Source organism: Astatotilapia calliptera, chromosome 19 (assembly GCF_964374335.1).
Source record: "Astatotilapia calliptera chromosome 19, fAstCal68.1, whole genome shotgun sequence".
Lineage (NCBI taxonomy): Eukaryota > Metazoa > Chordata > Actinopteri > Cichliformes > Cichlidae > Astatotilapia > Astatotilapia calliptera.
Window position 1 is genome coordinate 25,499,788 of NC_137440.1, and position 21,871 is coordinate 25,521,658.

Sequence of the window (21,871 nt, forward strand, 5' to 3'; positions counted from 1 at the left end):
AACTCCTATCTGTTTTACCCTCTATAGTCACTATATCGTAGCTTTGTGAAATATGTTTTTCTAAAATTGTTTCAAAAGGACCGACACATTTTTATATGTGCAACCAATTTTACTCAATTAATGTGCAAGGTAAATACCAAAGAGTGGCTCTTGTGATAGATGCATCCTGTCCCTGATACAGGCATATATGCTGTTGGATTCAGCACAGTCAGAGCTTTGAGTTCTGCTGTAGCCTCTCCCATTCAGCTTGGCAATTTATTTATTTATTTTTATAATTTTATCTTTATATAACATCCATTTCATATGAAACTTTAACGAAACGAAAAGCGTTGTTGCGCTTTGTTCTGCGTTTGGGAGTCTTAAATTTTGGGGGTACTTTTCCACCCTACTATTAATGAAAACAATTAAATGTGGAGACTTTTATTTTGAAAAGAAAAACGTCTCCATTTGATTTTGACCTAATTGTGTGTACCTGTTTCTTATATGAGAGTTGTCCTGTAGCAGTAGTGACTTTGTAGTAGTAGTAGTAATTATAACAATAATAATATAAATAATAAAACCTTTATACAACGCAGGACGGCCTAGCCCGTTAATTCCGACCTTATAAAGATGGTGGATTTAAAAAGTGTCATTTCCGGTCGTGCCCCCCAGAAGATTGTGATGACCTTACATAAATGGCGCATTGCTCCTGAAATTTGCAAGGAACCCTAGTATCTGATAAGGTAAAGCGATGACAGGACTGGCTAGATTTTGTGTAGGATATTTGAATTCTGGTTAGTTTAGACAAACGAGGTAGATATATCTGAGCGATATTTAGCGCACAGTTTTCGGTGTGTTTTTCTTCTGCAGAGGGAAATAACTGTTTGGTGCTTGCTAGCACGAATTACAGCAAAGCAATGAAGATAATTTTAGACAAATATATGAATTAACAGCATTTTGTTAAGCTGTTATTCACTGTAAGTCTTCCATGTAATATTAGAGGTATGCTTAAATGCCAGCGTTGGGCTAGTAGCCTAAATAGTTAAGGTAGAAAAGTAGGTCAGCATTTGTCGTGCTACTTGCTAACATGATACAATCCGCTGCCATGGTAAATGATGATGTGACTTTGACCTAGAAACAAGCAAATCTCTACTTGACACAGAGAGAGCATGTTCTATTTTTATGGCTAATTTTGCTCACCTCCACTGTTTTAAATGTGGGTCATTTCCTTGATTGTTTGTTTTTGCTTGTTTTAAAGATTATTTTTGGCCCGGGATTAATGCGTTAATAGAATAATCCTATTGGCAATAACCTAGTCGATTTCTCAGTACCTTCTGTCTTGCTTTGATAGGAAACAAAAGAGGCTGGCATGGCAGAGGGAAGGGCAGAGATGGAAGAAGACAGGGGAGATCTGCCCAACGGAGAGGATGACAACGACTCGGATAGAGATGAAGATAACAGATTAGTTGGTTGGATATTACATGAAGATATGGATGAGGACGAGGAAGATGAGGAAGTGGACGATGAGCAGTTATTAGACGCTGAAGCAGTTGAGCAGGACGCCCCAGCTGAGCGCAGTGGTCATATAGCAGTGGTTGACAGAAACATCATGTATGTGTGGGGTGGATACAAGGTATGCTCCTAAACTGCATTGCCATTATGTTTCTGTATCTTTCTGCCGTCTCCATAATTGTCTAAATTTCACTGTGTTCATCCTCCTGAACAAGAATGCTGAAAACCATGGATTCTTCGACTTGTATCTGCCGAGAAACGAGATCTGGACCTACAACATGGAGTCAGGAGTCTGGTGAGGGCATCTGGCTTGCAAGCCAATCATACCTCTACTTTGTAATTGTGTACAAAAATGAATATAAACATATATATATATTTATTTTTTTCTATTTACAGGACAAAGCATATAGCTGGAGGTAGCCTCCACACATCGATGTCAGGCAGCTGTGGGGTGTGTGTTGATGGAGTTCTCTACCTTTTCGGGGGGCATCACGCCCGGGGAAACACAAACAAGGTAGGGTGTGACTAGGGTTAGACTAAATTTCCTATCTGCTTCTGGTGTTTTTAAATAGGTGCTTGCATCACATTACCTTAAAAACATATCAGCCAGCTGTGCGAGCGGACAGTCTTTACAAAACGTCTTTGCTCGTATAGATTTACCGCTTGCCCTTGAGAACTCCCAGCCTTGTGTGGGAGGAAATGAGGGATCTTAAAGGACTTCCGCCATCATCCAAGGACAAGCTGGGCTGCTGGGTTCAGAAAAACCGGTAACAGGATAAGGGTTTTTGTTTGTATGTTTGTTTTGGAGGTTTTTTTTAATGTAGTTACTCATTGTGCTTGAGAAAATAAGGCTCAGTTTCACCAATCCTTCATTTCTTTTGACAAACATGTTTTTAGATTAACTGTGAAATGGTTTTTTTTCCTATAAAAAGAGTAAAAACAATAGATTGATCTTGAGTTTACTTGAAAGTAAAATGGCATTAATTTTGACACAATGATGGTCGTTGTTTTAGAAGTTTTATTACTGTATAGTTTACATACTCTAATTGTAGAAATGAATGTTGTGGTAATTTTTGGCTTTTAATGATTTCTTTTTCCAGGATGGAATGATTGTACGGCAGACATCATTAATGACTGAGTGCACAAGTTTGAATTTATTTTGGATTTCCTCTAATCCAAACAGGGTCAAATACATACATACACCCCCGCTTAAAATTTGATAAACTCTCCTTTGACTAGATGCTGTTTCTAGTCATCAATACTTGCTTCATTGTGGTTGGTGACACTAGCACTCCAGCAGTTTCCAGTTCATGGCAGGCTTGAGCCTTGGTGGTTCCTGGGTTGTTCGTAAACATCCTAACCAATTTCCTCTTATCTGAAGGTGACAGTTTGGTTCTTCCTCTAGACACTGGACAAAGTGGTGACACATCTGAATGTGTGTGAATCTAAAATTTTCCTTCTTATATCTTCTTGAAGTTTCACATTGTTCTGAGTATTGGTCAATCCAATGACTGCTGTCAGGCAAATCCTTTTCAATGCTGCACATAGAAACTACCCGTTGTAGTCAATCACGATCACTAATGAGGCCTTTGCCTTCAGAGCCACTTATTAAAAGATTTAAGTGAGTTTATATATATGTTTGAGCTTGTATGTATGCTTTTGACACTGTGTGGATTAGAGATTTGTTTGTTTTTTAAGTCATTAAAGACACATGTACAATCCTTCCACGCTGGAAAAACAGTCCAAAGAAATCATTAAAAGTCCAGAGTTCATGCTCATGATAAATCTGTGGTCATTTCTGATCACAACACAATGAGAAATGCATAAGAGAGATCATTTCTGTAAGATTTTAAATATGTAAGTAATTTGTCTGAATGATTGCAGAATTATCTACTTTGGGGGCTATGGCTACGCTGCACAGGGCGCTCATCGAGGGACTTTTGAATATGATGAATCCTCTTCTCTTGTGGTCTGTAAAAACAAAAATCTTATGACAAATGATGCATTTAAACAAAACTATTATAAAATTGTTTTGAAATCCATTAGATGCTGTTTTTGCTAATTAAATGTACTTTTGATAGCTGGAGCTTCTTGAATAATTACGGCTTAATATCTAAATGTATCCCTCTGCCTTGTCCTCTTTGTTTTCACCGCTACAGTGGGACAGCCCTGGGCGAGGCTGGAACAACCACATCCATATCCTGGATCTGGAGACGTCAACGTGGAGTCAGCCAATTACCACGGTAAAAACACTTCCTTACAACTTCAGCACATTCGATTTTATGCATACACACAAATGCGTGTGTCACATTGCCCTGCAGTAAAACTTGGAAACATCCTCTGTAATCAAACAGCCTCTCCCTTTTTCTTCTAATTTAAAAAAAAAAAAAAGAGAGATCTTAGTGATCTTTAAACAGTATTTTCAATTTGTCTTGGTTTGGCCTGATGCAGGGGGACACCCCTTCACCCAGAGCAGCTCATGCCTGCGCAACAGTTGGCAACAGAGGCTATGTGTTTGGTGGCCGATACAAGGTAAGCATGGGCAAAACGTGAAATTTCAAATCAAAGCATCACTTTTCTTCTTTTTTTTTTCCACTCCTAAATTATGTGCATAAGTGTGTGCACTCATTTAAAGATGAAGATGTTTTCAAAATAAACAAATGTACTTTTGTTTTGTTCACAGAACTACAGATTAAATGACCTGTACTATCTTGACCTGGACACGTGGGAGTGGCATGAAATGTAAGTGCTTCTTAATGTGCTGTGGTATGTAATCCACACTATAAAGGTTTTTATTAATCAGATTATACATAATACGGATCATAGCAAAGGTTTTGAATTGAATCTTTTTTTCTTTTTTTTTTTATATCACGTTTCTAATTGCAAGACTATCTGATCCGATTATTCCCCTGTGACCCACTCTGCCTTGTTCTAGGAGCGTTCCCCAGCAGGGTCCAGTGGGCCGTTCCTGGCACTCCTTCACTCCTGTGTCACCAGACCACATCTTGCTATTTGGAGGTTTCACCACAGACAGGGAGACGTTGAGTGAGTCAGACACTCGACCTCAAGGAGCAAATAATCAGAGGTCCTAAAATAATACCTGATCTCAAAGAGATTATTTTTCTGTCTTTTAGGTGATGCTTGGCTGTACAGTGTGAGCAAAAATGAATGGAAGCCTTTCAAACACAGTCACACAGAGAGCCCCAGGTGACCATCTCACGTTACTGTGAACAGCTGGCAGTGCGCTGGCAGTTTTTCCTGAGCTAAAATGTGGACAATGTTTGACTTTGTGATTTTTAGGCTGTGGCACACAGCGTGCGCTGGTCCAGATGGCGAAGTGTTTGCGTTCGGAGGGTGTGCCAACAACCTGCTGTCGCAGCACAGAGCTGTAAGATGGTCATCATATCTCAATTTAACCTGCAGTTAATGCAAATTTTCACTTGGTGAATTAGATTTTTTCCTCCACTTCACAGGCACACAGCAATGACCTGCTGGTTTTCAATGTTCAGCCCAAATCATTAGTTCGGTGAGTGCATACAGATTTGAAATCCATTTCAATTTATTTTGCCATCACGTCGTGTTCATCTAACTCTCCAATTTCCAGGTTCTGCATGGAGACCATCCTTCAGCACAGGGAGCGTTTGTCTAGCTACTGGGACTGTTTGCCTAAACACCTCCTGCACAGCCTCAAACAGAGAATGGCACGTGTCAACACACTGGGCTCTTAAGAGGACAATTAGAGGACAATATGTATGCGTGGAAGGGATACATGCTTTCTGAAAGCAGGTAGTCCTTTTCATGTCAGTGGATACTTTCATACATAAAAACCTCTCCAAGGAATGCTGAACGGCTTCGGATTTGTTAGAAATGGGTCCCGCCTGACGCATGATGGTTCACAGGCCATCCTCAAAACTGTTAATCACCTTTATAGATGTTGCCGGGACAACCATCATTGTTGAGTGGTGGTGGTGATGTGATAGCACAGAGGAGAAACCTCTCACTACATTTGGGATTAGCTTTTTTTTTTTTTCTCTCTAAACATTCTTTGCCCATCTTAATTTTGATGAGTCGTTTCGACAGTAGTGATGAAAAGCTTAAATGATGGCGTCGTTTTCTGTCCAGATTAGATGAGTCTTATGACGACAAACGTGAACTAAAAACAAAACTTAAATTCATTAAGACAGTGATTCTGTATCAAACAATAAATTAAAAATAAGTTTGTTGTAATTATTACTATAATTTTTGAGAATATCTTGAATACAGTGTTTATTGATGTTGAATGATTTTCCGAAGTTCTCACAGACCTAAAACTCGTGCTTGATGCTACACATGACTATCTACTTTAAGGCACAGAAATGCTAACTTTAAGTTTTTATGTGTATATATGATTATTTATATAAGTGTGTGTGTGTGTGTGTGTGTGAGATTCTGTACGTTCAAAGAGGTTTTTAAAGCCTGAAATTGGAGAAAATAAATTGTTGAAAGTGGCTACTGTAGCATACGAACTTAATTTAATCAATAACTCACTGCAAGTTTATTGGGGCTGCGGCTTTGTTTGGAATTGCCTGGTTTGCACAAAATTCCCTTGATTGATTTAGTTTGTTTTTAAGTGTGGGATTAAAAAGGCATATTATTACTGCAATGCATAATTTGTACTCAGAAAATAAACACATGACATATTCAGCTTTGTTACATGTTGTGGTTCACCAAATACAATCTCAAGAATTCTGAGAAAATAACCACCCATGTCTGAAATATAGGTGAAGTCGGCAGAGTCTCAGTGAACCGGACTGAGGTGCAGTTCCGTGCTGAAGAAATGCTGTAAATTTCAAAAGTCTCTCCGGCTCGTGTCTTCTATCCTTCATTTTTTCTTGGCAGCCAGCAGGTTTGGAGCAGACACCTTGACTTTTCCTGGCATGTTTCTGGATAGGTCAGAATCCTGCGGCAGAGCGTCGTGAGAAAAGGGACAGTTTGAATTGTAACACAAGGGAAAACTGTGCTTCCATGCCGTAACAGTTTCAAACAGTTTTCGATAAGATTATTCTATTTTTACAGTTTGTTGGGTGGAAAATGTGAAGTTAAAAAAAAACCCTGAAACATCTGTTTGACCCTAAACGTAATCCAATAAAGATTCAGCAACAGGTGAGATGACTGTGCTGAAGTTCATTCATTTTAATCTCATGAAATGGCTACAAGTGAGGCGACTTTATTAAAATGCTTCTTATTTTGTGTAGCATTCCTTGATAAATGACTGGATTGTAGTTATTTTCTAATGGATACTAACTATGTAAATTTAGCAACACAAATTAACAGAAAGCACTCTTTAAAGGCAAGAAGGTTTTTTGTACCTTGACGCTGCGGAACAGGTCTTTTTCTCTTGGTGACACCTCTTTGGCTTTCATGAAGCTGAACACTGCAGTGCGTGCAGCTGGTAGGAGCACGAACAAGAATTTACCATCAGCTTGAAAGAAACTATCTTTACAGTAATGTCAGTCAAAAGCTTTCCGAATTACCTTTGCCTTTTTTCTGAGAACCTGGTGTCAGTTTCACTTTGTGTCTGCAGAAGACAAGCAAGCAGTTAGGCTTTGATCTCTTCAATTTGACTAATACAAGGAAAAGCTGATACCACTCACTTGTAGTTGGAAAGAGCAGTGTACGGAGCGCAGACTGGCACTGCAAACAGCATCACATCCTCCGGATGCGGCTGGCCTGTTAGAGAGGTGAGCAGATTCTCTGCTTCCTAAAGTAACAGACAAAAAGAAATCCTTTAAAATCAAGCTATTCTTTTTAGTAGTATTTTTAAAGGGCATACAGATTTCTTTTTTAGGATTAATAATCCATATTTAAATATTTATACTGCAAACTTACCTCTGCTCCAGGATTGTCCTGGTCCACCTCATCTTCCTGAAAGAGAAGAAAGCTTTGTTGAACCTTTCCAGGTACCGGTCTGTGGCCATGAGTCACCAAACAGCCACAGATAGGTTTGTTCTAAATACAGTATTGTGTAAAAGTCTTGAGCTACTCTTAATTTCTTTATATGTTTCTTCTAAGGAGGCAGACTTTGATTATTTTTTTATGCAGATAACTTTGTAAACATTATTATACATACACATACTGAATCCTTTCATTACCTTATCCTCCTGTTCTGCAGCACCTCCCTCCTCTCCGGGCTGCCTCTTCTCCTCCTCCTCCCCTGCACCCTGCTCTGCTTTCTTCCCAGCAGTCTCCACATTACGAGCTTTCTGATGTTGTTTTTGAGCGGCCGGTTTCCTGACGGGCTCCTCTTTCCCCTTCCCTTTCTTTCCTTTCTTCCCTTTATCTTTCTCCTCCTTCGTGGAACCAGCTGACTAAGGAAGCAAAGCAGCTGAAATGTTATTTACTGCAACACCATCGAGAACCACGTGCGCTGCAAGTACTAGTGCCAGCTGCATGTAAGGGTTTTTCTATTCATTCTCACCCCAAGCAGCTGCATCATCAGCTCTCTGTCCTCTTCATCCTGATCTTTATACTTTTCTTTGATCTTCTTCAGTTTGTTCTGTAATGACAGAAGAGTGTGGCTGGTACCTTTAGCCCATTTTTTAAACTAAATGTAATCTTATAATCTTCTCATTTAGTAAAACTTCAGCTCTCAATTAAAAAAAAATACTAAAAGGTTTTAAGACCTCTGATGCTTGCACAGCACAAAAAATGCCAACTTCATCCGTCCGTCTCACCTTTTGACCTCTCTTTAACGGCTGCTGAGAGGGTCCACTGCCACTTTTGGACCCCTGATCCCCCACCGGTCCACCGGATGACTTGTCAGGCTTCTCCTCAGTCTCACAGCCCTCCTGTTTCTGCTGCTGCTTCTTCTTCTTCTCTTCTCTAAGGGAGGAGGCAAAAACACAGCAACCGGTCATCTTTCTCTGCTCATGCTGTCATCATCCGCTTGTAATATAAAACAGGATTTTCATTTGGGTTATACGCTCACCTTCTCTGCTTGGCAGTCATGTGTTTTTTCCCCTGTGAATCTACGTCATCCTGAAAGTCAATGAATAAAAAATTGCTATTTATTGTACTTTAAATGAGATGGAAAAAACTTAAATGTCCAAAGATGGTAATATTTGCCTGAGCAGTTGTTTCTTTTTTGAAGCCGGAATTCTGGGAGCTCCTAGAAATAAGGAGAAATGTTATTAAAGTACTTTTAATTCTGCAAATATACATCTGTTTGGCTTTTCTTTTGCTTGGTTAGTGGTACTACCTGCTGGGTTGTAAATGAGAGAGGGTGATGGTCGTATCTGGAAAGCTGAATTCTTCACTCTCTTCTTCCATACCACTGTCACTCCGCTCTGACACCTTCGCTCCTGTATCTGCTGCAGAGTCTACTTCTCCACTCGCGCCATCATCCTCCTCCTCTGTGTCATCCTCCTTTTTCACCTCCACCTCCTTGGTCTCTCCATCGTCTGCTCTTTCTTCACCCTGATCTTCATTACTGCTGTCATCCCCTAGAAAGGCAGCAGAAATGGCTCAACAAATGCATATAGATAGATATAGACAGAAATTACATCATTGATGGCTTCTTCCTACCTATGAGCTCCTCTCCCTCATCTAATAGCTCGGCAGTTCTGGATGTGGCCTCCTCCATGTCTTCCTCTACGGTTCTCACCTTCCTCTCCCCTTGGTGCCGAAACACACTCTGATCATCCACCTGTAAAAAGCAGAAGAAACATTAGCGAATTCTTTAAAAATGATAAAGGCTTGAAAATACACTCACAGCTAGTGATGGTACTCACCTTGAAGAGGAACCCAAAGCCCATAATTAAGTAAGAAGGTGGCAGAAAATTTTTCTTTCCTAAGGGAAAAAAAATTACAAAAATGAGTCCCATCGTATCTCTTTGTAGTCGGTCTTTCGTGCATTCGAATTCTGCTCTTTGATACCTCTGATCATGAAGCTTCCAGTTGTCAAGTACTCGCCAGTGGGAGCGGTTTTAGACACCTGGGGGAGAACAAAACACATAATACCACTTATCAATTTATTAATAAACAATTATACTATAAAAAACACCACATGCCTGTAAGTTCAAAGGTCCCAGAGAGTGTTTAGACTTTAGTATGGAGCAATTTTGTGAGTGTATCCCTGATTTAATTACTGCAGTCTTTGACTGCTAACAGGATGGCTGCTTTAAAACTAACATATCTGTGAGTAGCTTCTCATTTCTTAAACAGCCATGTCCAAAGTCAAATCAAAATATATCAAAAGACGTAATTATTGGCCTGCTTCAAGCAAAGGAAACAAGTAAGGAAACTACAGAAACTACAATAACCTGGAGAGATTAGTGGTTAACCATCTCTTAGGAAGAGGGATTGTAATCAGTGATCGCATATCAAATCAGAAGAGCTCACAGCTTTGATTAATAGTGAAAGTAAGAACATTTCCATGCGGACAATGCAAAGACAACTGGAGACTAAAGAATTAAAGTAGGAAAACCACTTATCAGTGTGGCTAATAGGGAAAGGAGTCTTCAGAGTGCTAGGGAACATAAAGATTGGACTCTGGAGCAATGAGGAAAAGGTCATGTGGTCTGATAAGACCTGTCCTGAAGTGATGGGTGCGTCGAGGTAAGAAGCAAGGCGGATGAGGTGATCCACTCATCGTGCCCAGTGCCTACCACAGAAGCTTGTGGGAAAATGTTATGATCTGAGGCTGTTTCAGTTGGTCAGGTCTAGATTCACCAATGAGGCCAGCTGACTATCTAAATGCACTGAATCACCAAGTTTTTCCTTCTCTGATAGCGCCTGTATATTCCAAAATGATAACGTCATGATTCATTGGGATGAATCGTATCACTCTCCTCAATGATAATACATACATAAAAAACATGAAGAGTTTTCTAGACTCACCTGATGATGATGAACCCACCAAGCACTGGTGACAATCTTGGCATCCCAAGCAGCACTGTAGCACACAGCCATGGTGCCAGCTTCTGTCAGAGTACGGGGAGGGATGGGATTCCCTGGAGCAAGACGATGAGCAAGTGGAGGGTGTAAGGAGAAACTAGTTTAACTCAGAGAAACCTAAACTAGTTTAGTGGGGGGAAATGCATTGAAAGCTGCATTTTAAGTTTACCTGAGGGGTTTTTGATGACACAACTAGTTGCTCCATGGAGGTCAGCATGAACATAGATGTCACCTGAGAAAGTATAGAACAAGTGATAAACCAGATTTTGACGGTATTTATTTTCCAAGAGAAGTGTGTAGAAGCTTCCTTACCAGCCCGGAGGTACCGTTTAACGATCATCTCGTTCTGCTGCTGGTCCCTTCCTGCGATGACGAGATAGTTCTCGGAGCTGATGAACCACAAGAACTTTTCAAACCTGCCAAACGGGAACAGACAGTTAAAGCAGACTCAACAGATCAAGCACATTATAAAGTTCCCACACATACACATCCATGTCTTACCAGTAGACTTTCCTGGCCTTCTGAATGGTGGTCACTGTCTGGACTTCTTTCAGGGTCTGCTGTGTTTTTTTCTCAGCTGATTTCATGGCCTTTAGTGACATTAAGTTAGAAAAATTATCAGTAAAATCTAAATTTAAGTATAAGAGTATAAAGTATGTTATTCTGTTATTTCACAACAGATGTAGCCTCAAGGCATTTTATTGTAGCGTGAAGACCTGGCAGTAGTAGAAAGAAACTCATACAATCAGTTGACCCCTTGTGAGCAAGCACTGTTCACAGTGGGAAGGAAAAACTCCCTTTTAACAGGAAGAAACCGCCAACATAACAAGGTACAGGGAAGAGCAGCCATCTGCCGTGACTGGTTGGGGGTATGGGGGGAAAATAAAAAGAGCAAACAGAAAAAGGACAAGAGAGAAACTGTGAGAGAGAGCCCCAGAGTTTAGTGATAACTTATGATTAAATACAGCAGTGGTGTACAAACACGTGGGAAGCAAAAAGAGATGAGTGAAGAAGAGCTGAAGGTGACGGCTAGTCGGCTTGAGTACATTCATTTCTCCACTGCAATTAGTTCCAGGTCATATGCCAGGCAATGGTAGCATTTTATTTAGTGGTGGTCGCTTCAGTCGCCCCGTCTCAGAAGAGATAAAAATGTATCTCACACCTACCTCCCATCACCAGTGGTATCATGCGCTTTGTACAGTCAGTGGTCGCTTCCAGTGTGGACAAAGCTTAGTTGATGGTTCAGGGTAACCTGATCCAGCCCTAACTATAAGCTTTACTAAAACAGGAACGTTTTAAGTCTAATCTTAAAAATAGAGAAAGTGTCTTGGCTCCCCCGCATAAAAAAACTGGGAGTTTGTTCCACAGGAGAGTTTTTTAATGCATAAGAAAACAACGTTCCTTAGAAGAACAGATCTGGATCTTGCTTCCTGCTGATCGTACAGTCACATCATGGCATATGGAAAAATGAAAAGACAGTTTTCTTACTTTATCTGCTGCTTCAATGGTTTTCTGTTCCTTTTTTTCAGCGCTGCGTTTGGAGTCGTAGTACCTAAAAAAACACAATAATAAAGTCTATCAACTTTCCCCACAGAATGCATTATTGTGTGCACATCACACATCAACCTACTTTTTGGCATTGGCATAAGCAGACAGGCCAAGATCCACATCCACCAACATGGGTTTGTTCCTCTGCAGCTTCTTGTTCTGTCCTTTGTCTTTATTTTTGTTTTTCTTCCCTTTCGTTTCCACAATTTCTTTCTTTTCTTCCTCTTCCTGATCCTCCTCAGAAATATATGGATTCCTGGATGTGACACAACACAACACGCGTATATCAATCTGACTTCACATAAAAATTACGACATTTAAGTTCATTGCTTTTTGGGGTGATCTCACTTTAAAAGCATGGTGATGTGGTTGGTCTGCAGCTTGAGCTCTTTGATGGCACAGGCCACGGGGTCTCCAGCAGCTTGTGCTTCTTTGACAAGAACACCGATCTCAGTCCAGTCCACCTGATTGGCCAGTGCGCTGCGCACCACCTGCAGCGCCCTCTCCACCACAGGCAGGTTCATCTCCACTAGTTCACCCTTTATTCTGTCCACCTCCTGCAGCACACAGAACGAGATTTTAGTCACGATCAGCTGATGTCCTCAACATCTCCTTGTGCGTACAAGCAAGAATTATTATGTAAAGCCTTTGCTGCTAACCTGTGCTTGGTGCAGGGCCTCCAACCTCTGCTCATGGTCCTTCTTAACATTTTCCAGCTTTTTCAGAGCCTGTTTCTCCTGCTGCAAGGCCTTCAAGTCAATTTTTTGACTCTCCATCTTGGAAAAAAACTCATCTACCACCTGTGTCAGATTATTGTGGTGGATTAGTCTTTATTTTTCTTGAAAAAATAACTTAATTATGATCCCCCAGGTATGTAGCTGCGCTAACATGTACCTTGTCAAAGGTATCAAACTCCAAATAGGGGCTTTTTGCATGCTGGGCAAAAAGAAATGGATGGAATTCATCGTATCTGCAAGTAGACATCATACACATGAGCTAAACAATCCTTTACTTCACAACCAGATGAAAAAAGGTACACCTTGATGTAAAAGCAGAGTCATACGTGAGAAGCTCTTCACTGGGTTTGCCAGGAGTTAAACTTGGTTTCTTCTCAGTCTTTTGAATGATGTAACCCTTGTTATAATAAAGAAGAGTTAGTGAATTCAATCAGACAACTACAGAATCTTAATCTAAAAACTGCTTACTTTGCCACTGAAGTTCTCAGTTTTTTCCATGTAAGTTTCTGCAATCTGCAGAGCCTCCAGGATTTTAGGAGCAACTGAAGAAAAAAGCAGGGAGACCAAATTTAGTTGGAGATTTATAGAAAAATATAAGAGAAATAAAATAGTCTAACTGCCCTACTATACCTTGGGCAGAATCAACTTGACTGTCAATTTTGATAGAGCCCGACAGTCCTGCTTCTATCAAACTGTGCTCTATCAGAGTGGCTCCGTATGCTGTGGATGCGTTAGGAAAGGAAAAAAAGATTCATAGTCTTTCTACATGTTGAAACAAAAGATTAAACTTGTGTATCTTTTGCCTGGATACTTACGAAGGTGAGGATTCAGGACCCTTTTCACTTGCTCCCCATTTGGTGCTTTGCTAAGGATTTCAGTCAGCCTAAATAAAAAAAACAACAATAAATCACTGATATAAGGTTCTGAGTTTTGTTTTGTTTTTTTTAACTAAATTTTGAACCATGTTCAGTTTATTCAGAAACTAGTAAAGAGGTCCTTGCCGCTCCAAACTGATGAGAGGTTCGGGGGGTCTGGCGCTTTCCACAGGGTAGCGCTCTCTCACAGCAATCTTAACGTCTTCTGCCTCTGCTGTCCGAAACCGCAGCAGATTCAGGATGGTGTACTCATGATCTGCAAGGATGATGTTACCCTGAAAATGGAGATGAACACCCCGACAAATAGGCATAAACAGATATGCGGTTGCACGTAAGTAACAGGTTTTGAATATGAACATGAAATGTAAAAAGCATCTGAAATGTTTTCTGACCCTGTCATATAGTTCGATAATCAAGTGGTAGGCAGCTTCATCTGAGCCAAACTGGATGTCGACAATCCGGTCAATCCCAAGCTGCTTAATCTGAGTCAGTCGGCGTGTCTTCAGGTGTTTTCGACACTGAAAAAAACCTCTTTAACATCAGTTTCATCACAACAAGTGATCCAAAAACAAACAAACACAAATGTAGTATATAAATAAATCACAACAACCACATGACATTTACTGTACAGATCCATCTATTAGGGACAGGCAAATCAATACAGTCACTGAATTTGTGCAAGTAAGGATACTAATTAAATTATTTATCCACAGTGAAGCCAAAGGGACAATAAACTCATTACATCACAATAAATATCCTAAAATATCAACACAATTATATTATTTTATGTTTTTTAAATAGTCTTACTTTCATCGCAAATCCTGAAGGCATCATGTTCTTGGGCCATTCAAAGTCTGTGGAATGAATACGAGTCCCAGACTCGATCAGGAGAACAGCTTTGCTGTCAGGCCTGCCGATGCAACACTCTGTTATTCTCACTGATTCAAAGTGCTGGAAACAATTCAGTAAATTTACTGTTTAATTTTAAAGTACTTTACTTGAGTACTTCCATTTCCTGCTCTGGTAGGAAGGAAAATATCATAAGTGTGCAAATGTATTGCGCCGTCCCTAATTTCTATATACTTTTCCAAGTATATCAGACTTTACTGACTGACCTAAGGCTCTTTCAAAGTTTCCCTTGGAGACTGGTTGCCTTGTTATTTATTTTCAGTTCAGTCCTTGTACCTGACCATTTTCACAAGAATGTTGGTTTTTGTTGTTGTTTTTTTAGGCACTTGACACTGATCTAACAGGCCAACACATAACTCAAAGGATAAATGAGTGATGTGTCTAAAATCAATTTTAAATTCTATTTTTAACTCTGTTACTAGCAACCTGCCACAAAAGCACACATCTGTCCCCATTTCTGTAGCTGAAGCTATGCAAAATACAGACATCACAGTTTGACGGGCATAAAATTGTGTTTTTCCACTAACAAGGTGATTACTAAGGAACTATTAGTCAAAAGAACAAAAGAAGAATTGACAAGTCTAAAAAAAACTATCTACAGCAGATGAACAGCAACTGACTGGGACACACTTGAAACATATTTCCGAAGACGATGCATTCACTGAAATGTGGCAACTTGTGTATGAATGCATCAATTGTCATTAGCATAAATGAAATGCAAAACCTAACAATGTCATTCTGCTGCATAGCTAGTTTTGTGATGTTTCTGTTGTATTTACTAGCTTTATTCATTATAAAAGAGAAAAACTTTCAGAGGACAGTTTTCTTACTTTTGCAAACGGATGAGATACGTCTTGTTGTCGATGTCATACACATTATAGACTCTCATGCCAATGTAGCTGCGGAAGAAAGAGGTAAAACTTCATGAATAACTAAAAGTGTGTGAATATGCAGTGGACAGCCAGTCAGACGAGAGTTAATTTTAGCTTAGCTTAACAACAAGCACCTACTTGGCATTGATCTCGGCAATAACGGCCCTGATATCCACAGTAGTAAATCGTGTTTTCATCGTGATTTTAATTCAGGGTACAGCAACAACAAAAAAGAACTGTTCAAAGTGATAGGGAAAATATTCACATTTCTACAGCAAAATCGGCAAAGAAAACATGCAGGTAATTCCTGAACATGCGCACATATGGCAGTTTTACGGAAACTGGTAAGGCACAAAAATGATCAGGTCCACGCCTTTTGCGCACAGTGGTCGTGAGTGAATAGGACTCTTATCTGGTAACGTTATTCTTGTTATATGAATGTAGGTGAAGCGGCTGCTTTGCTCCAACGGGACTTGTTTCTGTATGCTTTTAAGCTAATGGTCTAGATTTTACCAATAAATGTGCAACAATGATGCACTACTCAAACTGGCTCATTGACGTAAAAAACAGGGCAAGCTTTCGAAATGAGTACAAATCACCACCTAACACCGACTGGATTAAGAGGGGGAATATTGCGGACATGCAGAATAACAACCCGCATCTTAACGAAAAAGCATCCGAACTAGCAGCTGCCATTCATCTCTTGAAAAAAGGTAAGAAATCGATTTGCAGCTATATATCTGGGCCTGCTGCGAATAATTCAGCTCGAGTGGCACTTTTCATACGTGACAGGCCATATTTTGTTGTTTCTTTTAATTCAAACCATGTTCGGACTGATGTGAGGGAAGCAGCTAGAGTTTCCAGTTTCCTCCTTCAGGTCAAAGTGGAGGGCGAAGGCGTGCTCCGTTACCAGGGCGACGGTCAGCTAACAGGATTCACGCTAACGGCGCTAGGCTAGCACCCTCAATGCGACTTCAATGTCCTTTTGACGCAACAGTACGCTAAAAAAAAATATATATATATATATATTTTTTTTTAAACTTATGAGCGAAATGAAGCATCCACATATGCATGTTGTGGATAGTCGACGCATAAGTGGTGTCTAAAACTCAAAGGAATGCATCGTAAGTAACTAGTTAGGAGCTGAGCGGAGTGATGACAGGTCTGTCTGGGTTACACATCGATTACGTTTCTTTACAAATGTCTTTTATGTATTTGCTAACTATGAGCTGTTTTAACTGTAACTGACTAAGTAAATGTTATTGTTAGTTATATGTTTTTCCCCATACATTAAATCAGCATTATACCGATAATTGGTAACGTTAGAGTTGACCTACACGCCCGCCCGTATTTGCCATTTCTATTGCCAGACATGCAGCGAGACAGAGAGAGAGACTATAAACAGTAGTCAGTAATTAAAATAAAAAAATAAAAATAGACAGCCTATATATTAAAAAATACTTTTCTTATTAATTTTGGATAGTTAAGACATTAAAAATCAGCTTTCTTAGCAAGAAAGAGCATTAAAAAATGATGTTATCTGGTTTGAATTTAGCTATACAGATTGTCAAAGCTGCAGTCACACAAAAGTAAATCTCCTTTATAGACGACACGAAGTGATTTTGCTCTTGTGGGTTCTTTCGTGTATTTATTATGTGTGTGAATTAGAAAAAGACAGATACAAAAGGCGAGACTTCCACTTTTGACATTTCCATACTACAGACGTTACAGCTTTTGTTATACAAAATGAGTTGGTACAAAAGATGAGGATGCAAGGAGTAGAGGTAGTGAAGGTAGATGAGTTGGGATCAAGCGTCCAAAGCAAGGAGCAGTGACCAAGAGGTGACCAAGAGAGTTCAGGCAGGGTGGAGAGAAGTGATAGAAGGAGTAAAATAGTTATTACCAGTTAGTTAAAATCATTAAAATTAAAGCTACATTTGTAAGTAACAAATTCTGAAAGACCCTAGTTTCTATATGGGTAATAGGTTGACCTCTGCATTCATAACACACTGACTATCTTTGGGTTTTTGACTGTTGGATGTATGAAAAAAAAAGATTTTATACCAACTTACATGTTTGATAAATTAATAGCCTTCATTGTTTTCTCACAGTTTTAAGACAAAATGTCTTCAATTGGATGTTGAGGGCTATAAATTAGAGAATGACAGCTCCTTGTCTCCCACCAAAATTATCATGGGCTTTATTGTCCAATGGGGCGTGTTCTAGTTTTTACTGTCTGTGGAGCACAGGATTCCCCTCTAGATTAGGCAGACTTGTTTTTTTCCTGTGCAATTACACACACAATTTAAATTATTCATAATATTAATATGAGAAATAATGTATTCTTGTTTTTTGAAAACCTTTTATATGTCTTTTTTATGAATTGTTGCAGGCTACAAAATAATCAAGAAAATTGGGGAAGGCACATTTTCAGAGGTCCTGAAAACTCAGAGCTTAAAAGATGGGAAGTTTTATGCATGTAAAGCCATGAAGCAGACAATAAACAGGTATGTACTCTGGAACTAGCTGTCAGTTAGTAATGTGCAGTTCCCCCATACTCTGCTTTGTAAGGGCAATTGATACATAAGTCAGCAGTTGAGTATTCTGTTCACAATAATGCACCAATTACGGTCATTAAATCTGGTAAGCCTGGTGTAGCTCACTGAATTAAGAAAGCAACCCATATATGTAGGGGTATCGCCCCAAGGCCATTTACTGAGTGTCTTCCTCTGCACTCCCTCCCAGAGTTCCTGTATTATCGCAATAAAAGCTAAAAAAAAAAAAGAAAAGAAAAAAAAAGTACATCCTCTGTCATATTAAATGTGCTAATGGTTTACTCTGTTGTTAAGTCTTGAGCAGGCCAACAATCTGCGGGAAGTCCAGGCAATGAAGAGACTGAGCCCTCATGCAAATATTGTCCAGCTACATGAACTGATTTTGTAAGTGTTGCCTGTCACGTAGTTAAATGTATGATATGGTACGTCATGTTAATTTAACAAAATGTTTCAGTGACAAGGAAACTGGAAGGGTATCTTTGATTTGTGAGCTGATGGAAATGAATATCTATGAGTATATACAAGGTAAGTTTAAATCTGGCAGGGAGTCACTTTAACTTTTAGGCTCACTTTGTAGCTGTTTAAGGATCAAAACAGTTTTTATTCCTTGCAGGAAGAAAAACACCTCTGCCCGAACATACAGTAAAGCACTACATGTACCAGCTCTGCAAGTCGCTTGAACACATGCACAGGTAAAAAGGAAACACTCAAGTTCACATGAAATGATTAAATAAAGGCATTATTTGGGTATCCTGAGGCTGTGTTCTCTTTTATAGCTGTGGGATCTTTCACAGAGATGTAAAACCAGAAAACATTCTTATAAAGGTGAGATGCATCATTGCAGTAATCAGACTTACAAGAATGTAATAGTTGCACTTTTATTTTCAGTGTCATTTTTAACATATATTTGTGCAACTTGCAGCAAAACATTTTGAAGCTTGGCGATTTTGGCTCGTGTCGGAGCGTGTACTCGAAGCCCCCGCACACAGAGTACATCTCCACACGCTGGTACAGAGCCCCAGAGTGCCTGCTCACTGACGGGTATTACAGCCTCAAGATGGACATTTGGAGCGCCGGTTGTGTCTTCTTTGAAATCATGAGGTATCCTGTGCAGCACAGAATTTCACCTGTAATACTTGAAGTTTGGCTAGAGGACATTGCATTTCAATTAAACTTCATTCCTTGTACAAGAGCATTGCCTTTGCCCTTCTTTGCATTCTCAGCTTTCTGTGTAATTCGACCTCCTGTCTTCCCACCCCCAGCATAAACAAATGTGAAATGAAACCTGTGTGAATGGCTTTGCTGTGTCAATAATACCTGTGTGTTTCAGCTTGAATCCTCTCTTCCCTGGAACCAACGAGTTGGACCAGATTGCCAAGATTCATGATATTTTGGGAACACCAGATCAAAGTCTGCTTCAAAAGTTCAAGCAGTAGGTGGTCATTATGTTTATTACAGTTCATTATGGTAATTACATGTGACCGAAAGCGGCACAAATAAATTGTGAATACAGGTCCTTCCATTAATGCTTGAACTGTATAAATATTTTAGATTCAGCTTATTTTTTTTACAACTTTAAGAAATGTAATGAAGTACTCCAAGTACACTAGGGTGGGAGCTAGGGTTGAAAATACATTTAAACTCTGTTACAAACTTCATCCAAATTACACACACAAATTTATACCCACTCCAATTATCACAAAATTCTGCATGACTTCATTAAATATGCTAAGGTTATTACACAAAAAATCAGCTAATCAGTACAGAAGTTTAATGTGCTCAGCTATGCTTGTCCCGGTGTTGTAATGTCTGTGCAGGTCTAGAGCGATGCATTTCAACTTCCCTCCAAAAAAAGGCACTGGCATCTCACGGTTAGTCCCCAGATGCCCAGCTCCAGCTCTGTCTCTCCTCTATCAAATGCTTGCCTATGACCCCGATGAACGAATCGCTGCTGAAACAGCCCTAAGGCACACATACTTTAGGGAAATAAGGTGAAGTGCTTAATTGTATTTATGTATCTTAACTGATAACTAATATTTTCCAGAAGTTAAATTATAGCCTTCCTTAGTGTCAAAGTCAGTTTGAGTGTATTGCTTAAGGGTTTTAAATAAATATGCTCTTGTGTTTCTTCTCCTAGGATGGCAGATAAGAAGGCCGAGAGTCTTCACAGAGTTTCTGGGACTATGGATGTAATCGGAAGTTGTGTGACACAAAACTCAGTTGACCATATCTGTCGACCAGCTCGAGTTGGGAAACAACTGAGAGGGAGACACACAAGACAAACACCTTTAATGAGTGTAAGCTAAAGCTCTAAAAGTTGGCTCCAATAAAATCCACCAAATTACATCTGATACTTTCTCTATTTCCAGCACAACATGAAGCATGTAGCAGACACCCTCATCCGACGGAACATCCCTCATTATCCAGCAGAGCTGCCCAAGCTCAACGTGGTTGTACCGGGACCGCAGATCTCCTTCCCAGTCTCCACTATGCCTGCATTTACAGTCACTCACAGAGGCACACTGCCAACTATCACATCCAAAAAGTGCCAGTCACAGTTGGCCAAGGTAAACACCAGTATGACAGACACCAGGATTTTCACATTTTTGAATTCTTCATTATACCTTCTGGGAATAACATCTACCAAGAGCATTACACAAATGCAGTAAAATAAAAAAACAAAAGGCATATTAATGGTCACTAGAAAAAAATGTGAAGAATCAAATTAATACCACTAACCAAGTGCCCTGATGATGCTTTTTGATATGGCCTTTCATTTGGCTGCATCTACTCTCTTCACAGCCCCGGGATGACTCACACCATGCAGCTTTCAAGACCTACTATATGCCACCTCTGGATAGAAAACATGGAGGCTGCTGAGAGCCAAAAAACAGGAAGTATTACATTAAGAAGAAAAAAAAAAAAGAAAGAAAAAATAAAGCTACTGGCTAGACCTGTACTGAAATGGATAACTTGAGAAGACACGTCTGTAAAACATCACAACTGTGCTTGAGACGCGAGTCACAGAAGACCATAAAACCTGTTATCTCAACTGCAAACTGACAACTGAAATTCATAAACGGCATATTCTTTAATGCCGCGGATTAAGAGCATGGAGGTTTAGTTTTACTCTTAAAAATTGAACACACTGTACAGTGGGAACTTCTTGTAAAGCAATACGACACCTGCAAAAAGCAGCCACTTGGGCTTGAGCTTTATTATTGTACAACTTTGAATCAAATGATTAAGCCAATTTTAACATCCCCCCCCCCAAAAAAGAAAAGTGCACACAGATGTCTTCAATTTGCTACCCTGCTCTGACCTCCCAGCTATTTTTACAAAAACCACTTTTAGAAGTTTAAAACGTTACTTGAATGAGACTGAGACTGCCTCTATATAATTATAGTTTGACTTCACTGTAATACTCTGGAAGTTTCAACAGCTGGGTTCTTTTTTTTTTAAAGACAAAGGGACATTTCAAACAAATCTCCACTAACTTTGTTGACTCATATTTTTCCAGAAGCTGACATAAATATTTTTGAGGAAAACCTGAGATCAGGGAATTCCCCCCCAGTAACATAGGAGAGGTCCAGTTGGAGAGTGCACTACCTTACCTGGAAATCTTCACATTCCACACAGTAGCTTTGATTAATCTGCTGGGATTCAAAGTTGTAAAAAGTAATAAATGTGAAAACATTCAGTGGTGTTAATTTTTTTTTTTTTTTTAATTTCTAGAGATGTGATGGAAGTCCTTGAAATAAACAATTTTTTAAAAAGCCCAGTCTTCCTGTACAAATGTCAAGAACAAGAACTTAAAACAGTCCTCAGCATCAGTGTTGTGGTTGGAAACAGATTTTGCACAGTTATGCTTAAAAACTGACTGCAGATTAGGTTTAAAAAGGATATTTGAATGTTTGTTGGATGCAAAAATGTAGCTTGGCCAGTACCTC

At 39.6% G+C, this 21,871-nt stretch overlaps 3 protein-coding genes across 5 annotated transcripts; 2 read left to right on the forward strand and 1 right to left on the reverse strand.

Moving 5' to 3' along the window:
- Window positions 1-588: 588 nt before the first annotated feature.
- klhdc2 (kelch domain containing 2) lies at window positions 589-6,174 on the forward strand. The gene is made up of 14 exons (XM_026151168.2): window positions 589-722; window positions 1,331-1,612; window positions 1,707-1,786; window positions 1,888-2,005; window positions 2,146-2,258; window positions 3,376-3,460; window positions 3,651-3,734; window positions 3,943-4,023; window positions 4,175-4,233; window positions 4,427-4,536; window positions 4,626-4,698; window positions 4,792-4,879; window positions 4,965-5,017; window positions 5,096-6,174. Exons 2-14 carry the CDS (start codon window positions 1,349-1,351, stop codon window positions 5,217-5,219), a joined length of 1,332 nt encoding a protein of 443 aa, XP_026006953.1. The 5' UTR covers window positions 589-722; window positions 1,331-1,348; the 3' UTR covers window positions 5,220-6,174.
- Window positions 6,171-15,704, reverse strand: nemf (nuclear export mediator factor). Its single transcript, XM_026151161.2, has 32 exons — window positions 15,505-15,704; window positions 15,325-15,393; window positions 14,393-14,495; window positions 13,978-14,103; window positions 13,712-13,860; window positions 13,526-13,593; window positions 13,341-13,430; window positions 13,179-13,252; window positions 13,037-13,107; window positions 12,868-12,943; window positions 12,633-12,773; window positions 12,322-12,530; window positions 12,056-12,229; window positions 11,914-11,977; window positions 10,927-11,015; window positions 10,738-10,841; window positions 10,595-10,657; window positions 10,369-10,481; window positions 9,406-9,463; window positions 9,261-9,319; window positions 9,055-9,175; window positions 8,729-8,972; window positions 8,596-8,638; window positions 8,459-8,508; window positions 8,205-8,352; window positions 7,949-8,026; window positions 7,623-7,838; window positions 7,360-7,395; window positions 7,125-7,231; window positions 7,005-7,048; window positions 6,840-6,919; window positions 6,171-6,430 (listed from the first exon to the last, which is right to left on the reverse strand). Exons 1-32 carry the CDS (start codon window positions 15,561-15,563, stop codon window positions 6,353-6,355), a joined length of 3,204 nt encoding a protein of 1,067 aa, XP_026006946.2. The 5' UTR covers window positions 15,564-15,704; the 3' UTR covers window positions 6,171-6,352.
- Window positions 15,705-15,740: 36 nt separating this feature from the next.
- Window positions 15,741-21,697, forward strand: mok (MOK protein kinase). Of its 3 annotated transcripts, none has more exons than XM_026151165.2 (12): window positions 15,741-16,079; window positions 17,759-17,873; window positions 18,216-18,305; window positions 18,376-18,446; window positions 18,535-18,613; window positions 18,698-18,746; window positions 18,844-19,022; window positions 19,252-19,353; window positions 19,739-19,912; window positions 20,059-20,218; window positions 20,291-20,488; window positions 20,724-21,697. In XM_026151165.2, exons 1-12 carry the CDS (start codon window positions 15,896-15,898, stop codon window positions 20,799-20,801), a joined length of 1,479 nt encoding a protein of 492 aa, XP_026006950.1. In that variant the 5' UTR covers window positions 15,741-15,895; the 3' UTR covers window positions 20,802-21,697. The 3 variants fall into 3 exon arrangements, with proteins under 3 accessions (XP_026006950.1, XP_026006951.1, XP_026006952.1); XM_026151166.2 differs by lacking the exon at window positions 15,741-16,079 and adding an exon at window positions 16,290-16,490; XM_026151167.2 differs by lacking the exon at window positions 15,741-16,079 and adding an exon at window positions 16,507-16,528.
- The last annotated feature ends 174 nt before the right edge of the window (window positions 21,698-21,871 follow it).

Excerpts from the sequence above, each read along its gene's own strand:
- mok (XM_026151165.2), top strand. The coding sequence starts at position 15,896 with ATGATGCACTACTCAAACTGGCTCATTGACGTAAAAAACAGGGCAAGC. Across the intron at positions 17,874-18,215 it reads ATGAAGCAGACAATAAACAG|TCTTGAGCAGGCCAACAATC; the intron begins GTATGTACTCTG and ends TCTGTTGTTAAG. Across the intron at positions 19,023-19,251 it reads GTCTTCTTTGAAATCATGAG|CTTGAATCCTCTCTTCCCTG; the intron begins GTATCCTGTGCA and ends TGTGTGTTTCAG.
- klhdc2 (XM_026151168.2), top strand. The coding sequence starts at position 1,349 with ATGGCAGAGGGAAGGGCAGAGATGGAAGAAGACAGGGGAGATCTGCCC. Across the intron at positions 2,006-2,145 it reads CCCGGGGAAACACAAACAAG|ATTTACCGCTTGCCCTTGAG; the intron begins GTAGGGTGTGAC and ends TTGCTCGTATAG. Across the intron at positions 3,461-3,650 it reads ATGAATCCTCTTCTCTTGTG|TGGGACAGCCCTGGGCGAGG; the intron begins GTCTGTAAAAAC and ends TCACCGCTACAG.
- nemf (XM_026151161.2), bottom strand. The coding sequence starts at position 15,563 with ATGAAAACACGATTTACTACTGTGGATATCAGGGCCGTTATTGCCGAG. Across the intron at positions 7,049-7,124 it reads ACTGCTCTTTCCAACTACAA|ACACAAAGTGAAACTGACAC; the intron begins GTGAGTGGTATC and ends TGTCTTCTGCAG. Across the intron at positions 6,920-7,004 it reads TTCTCAGAAAAAAGGCAAAG|CTGCACGCACTGCAGTGTTC; the intron begins GTAATTCGGAAA and ends TGCTCCTACCAG.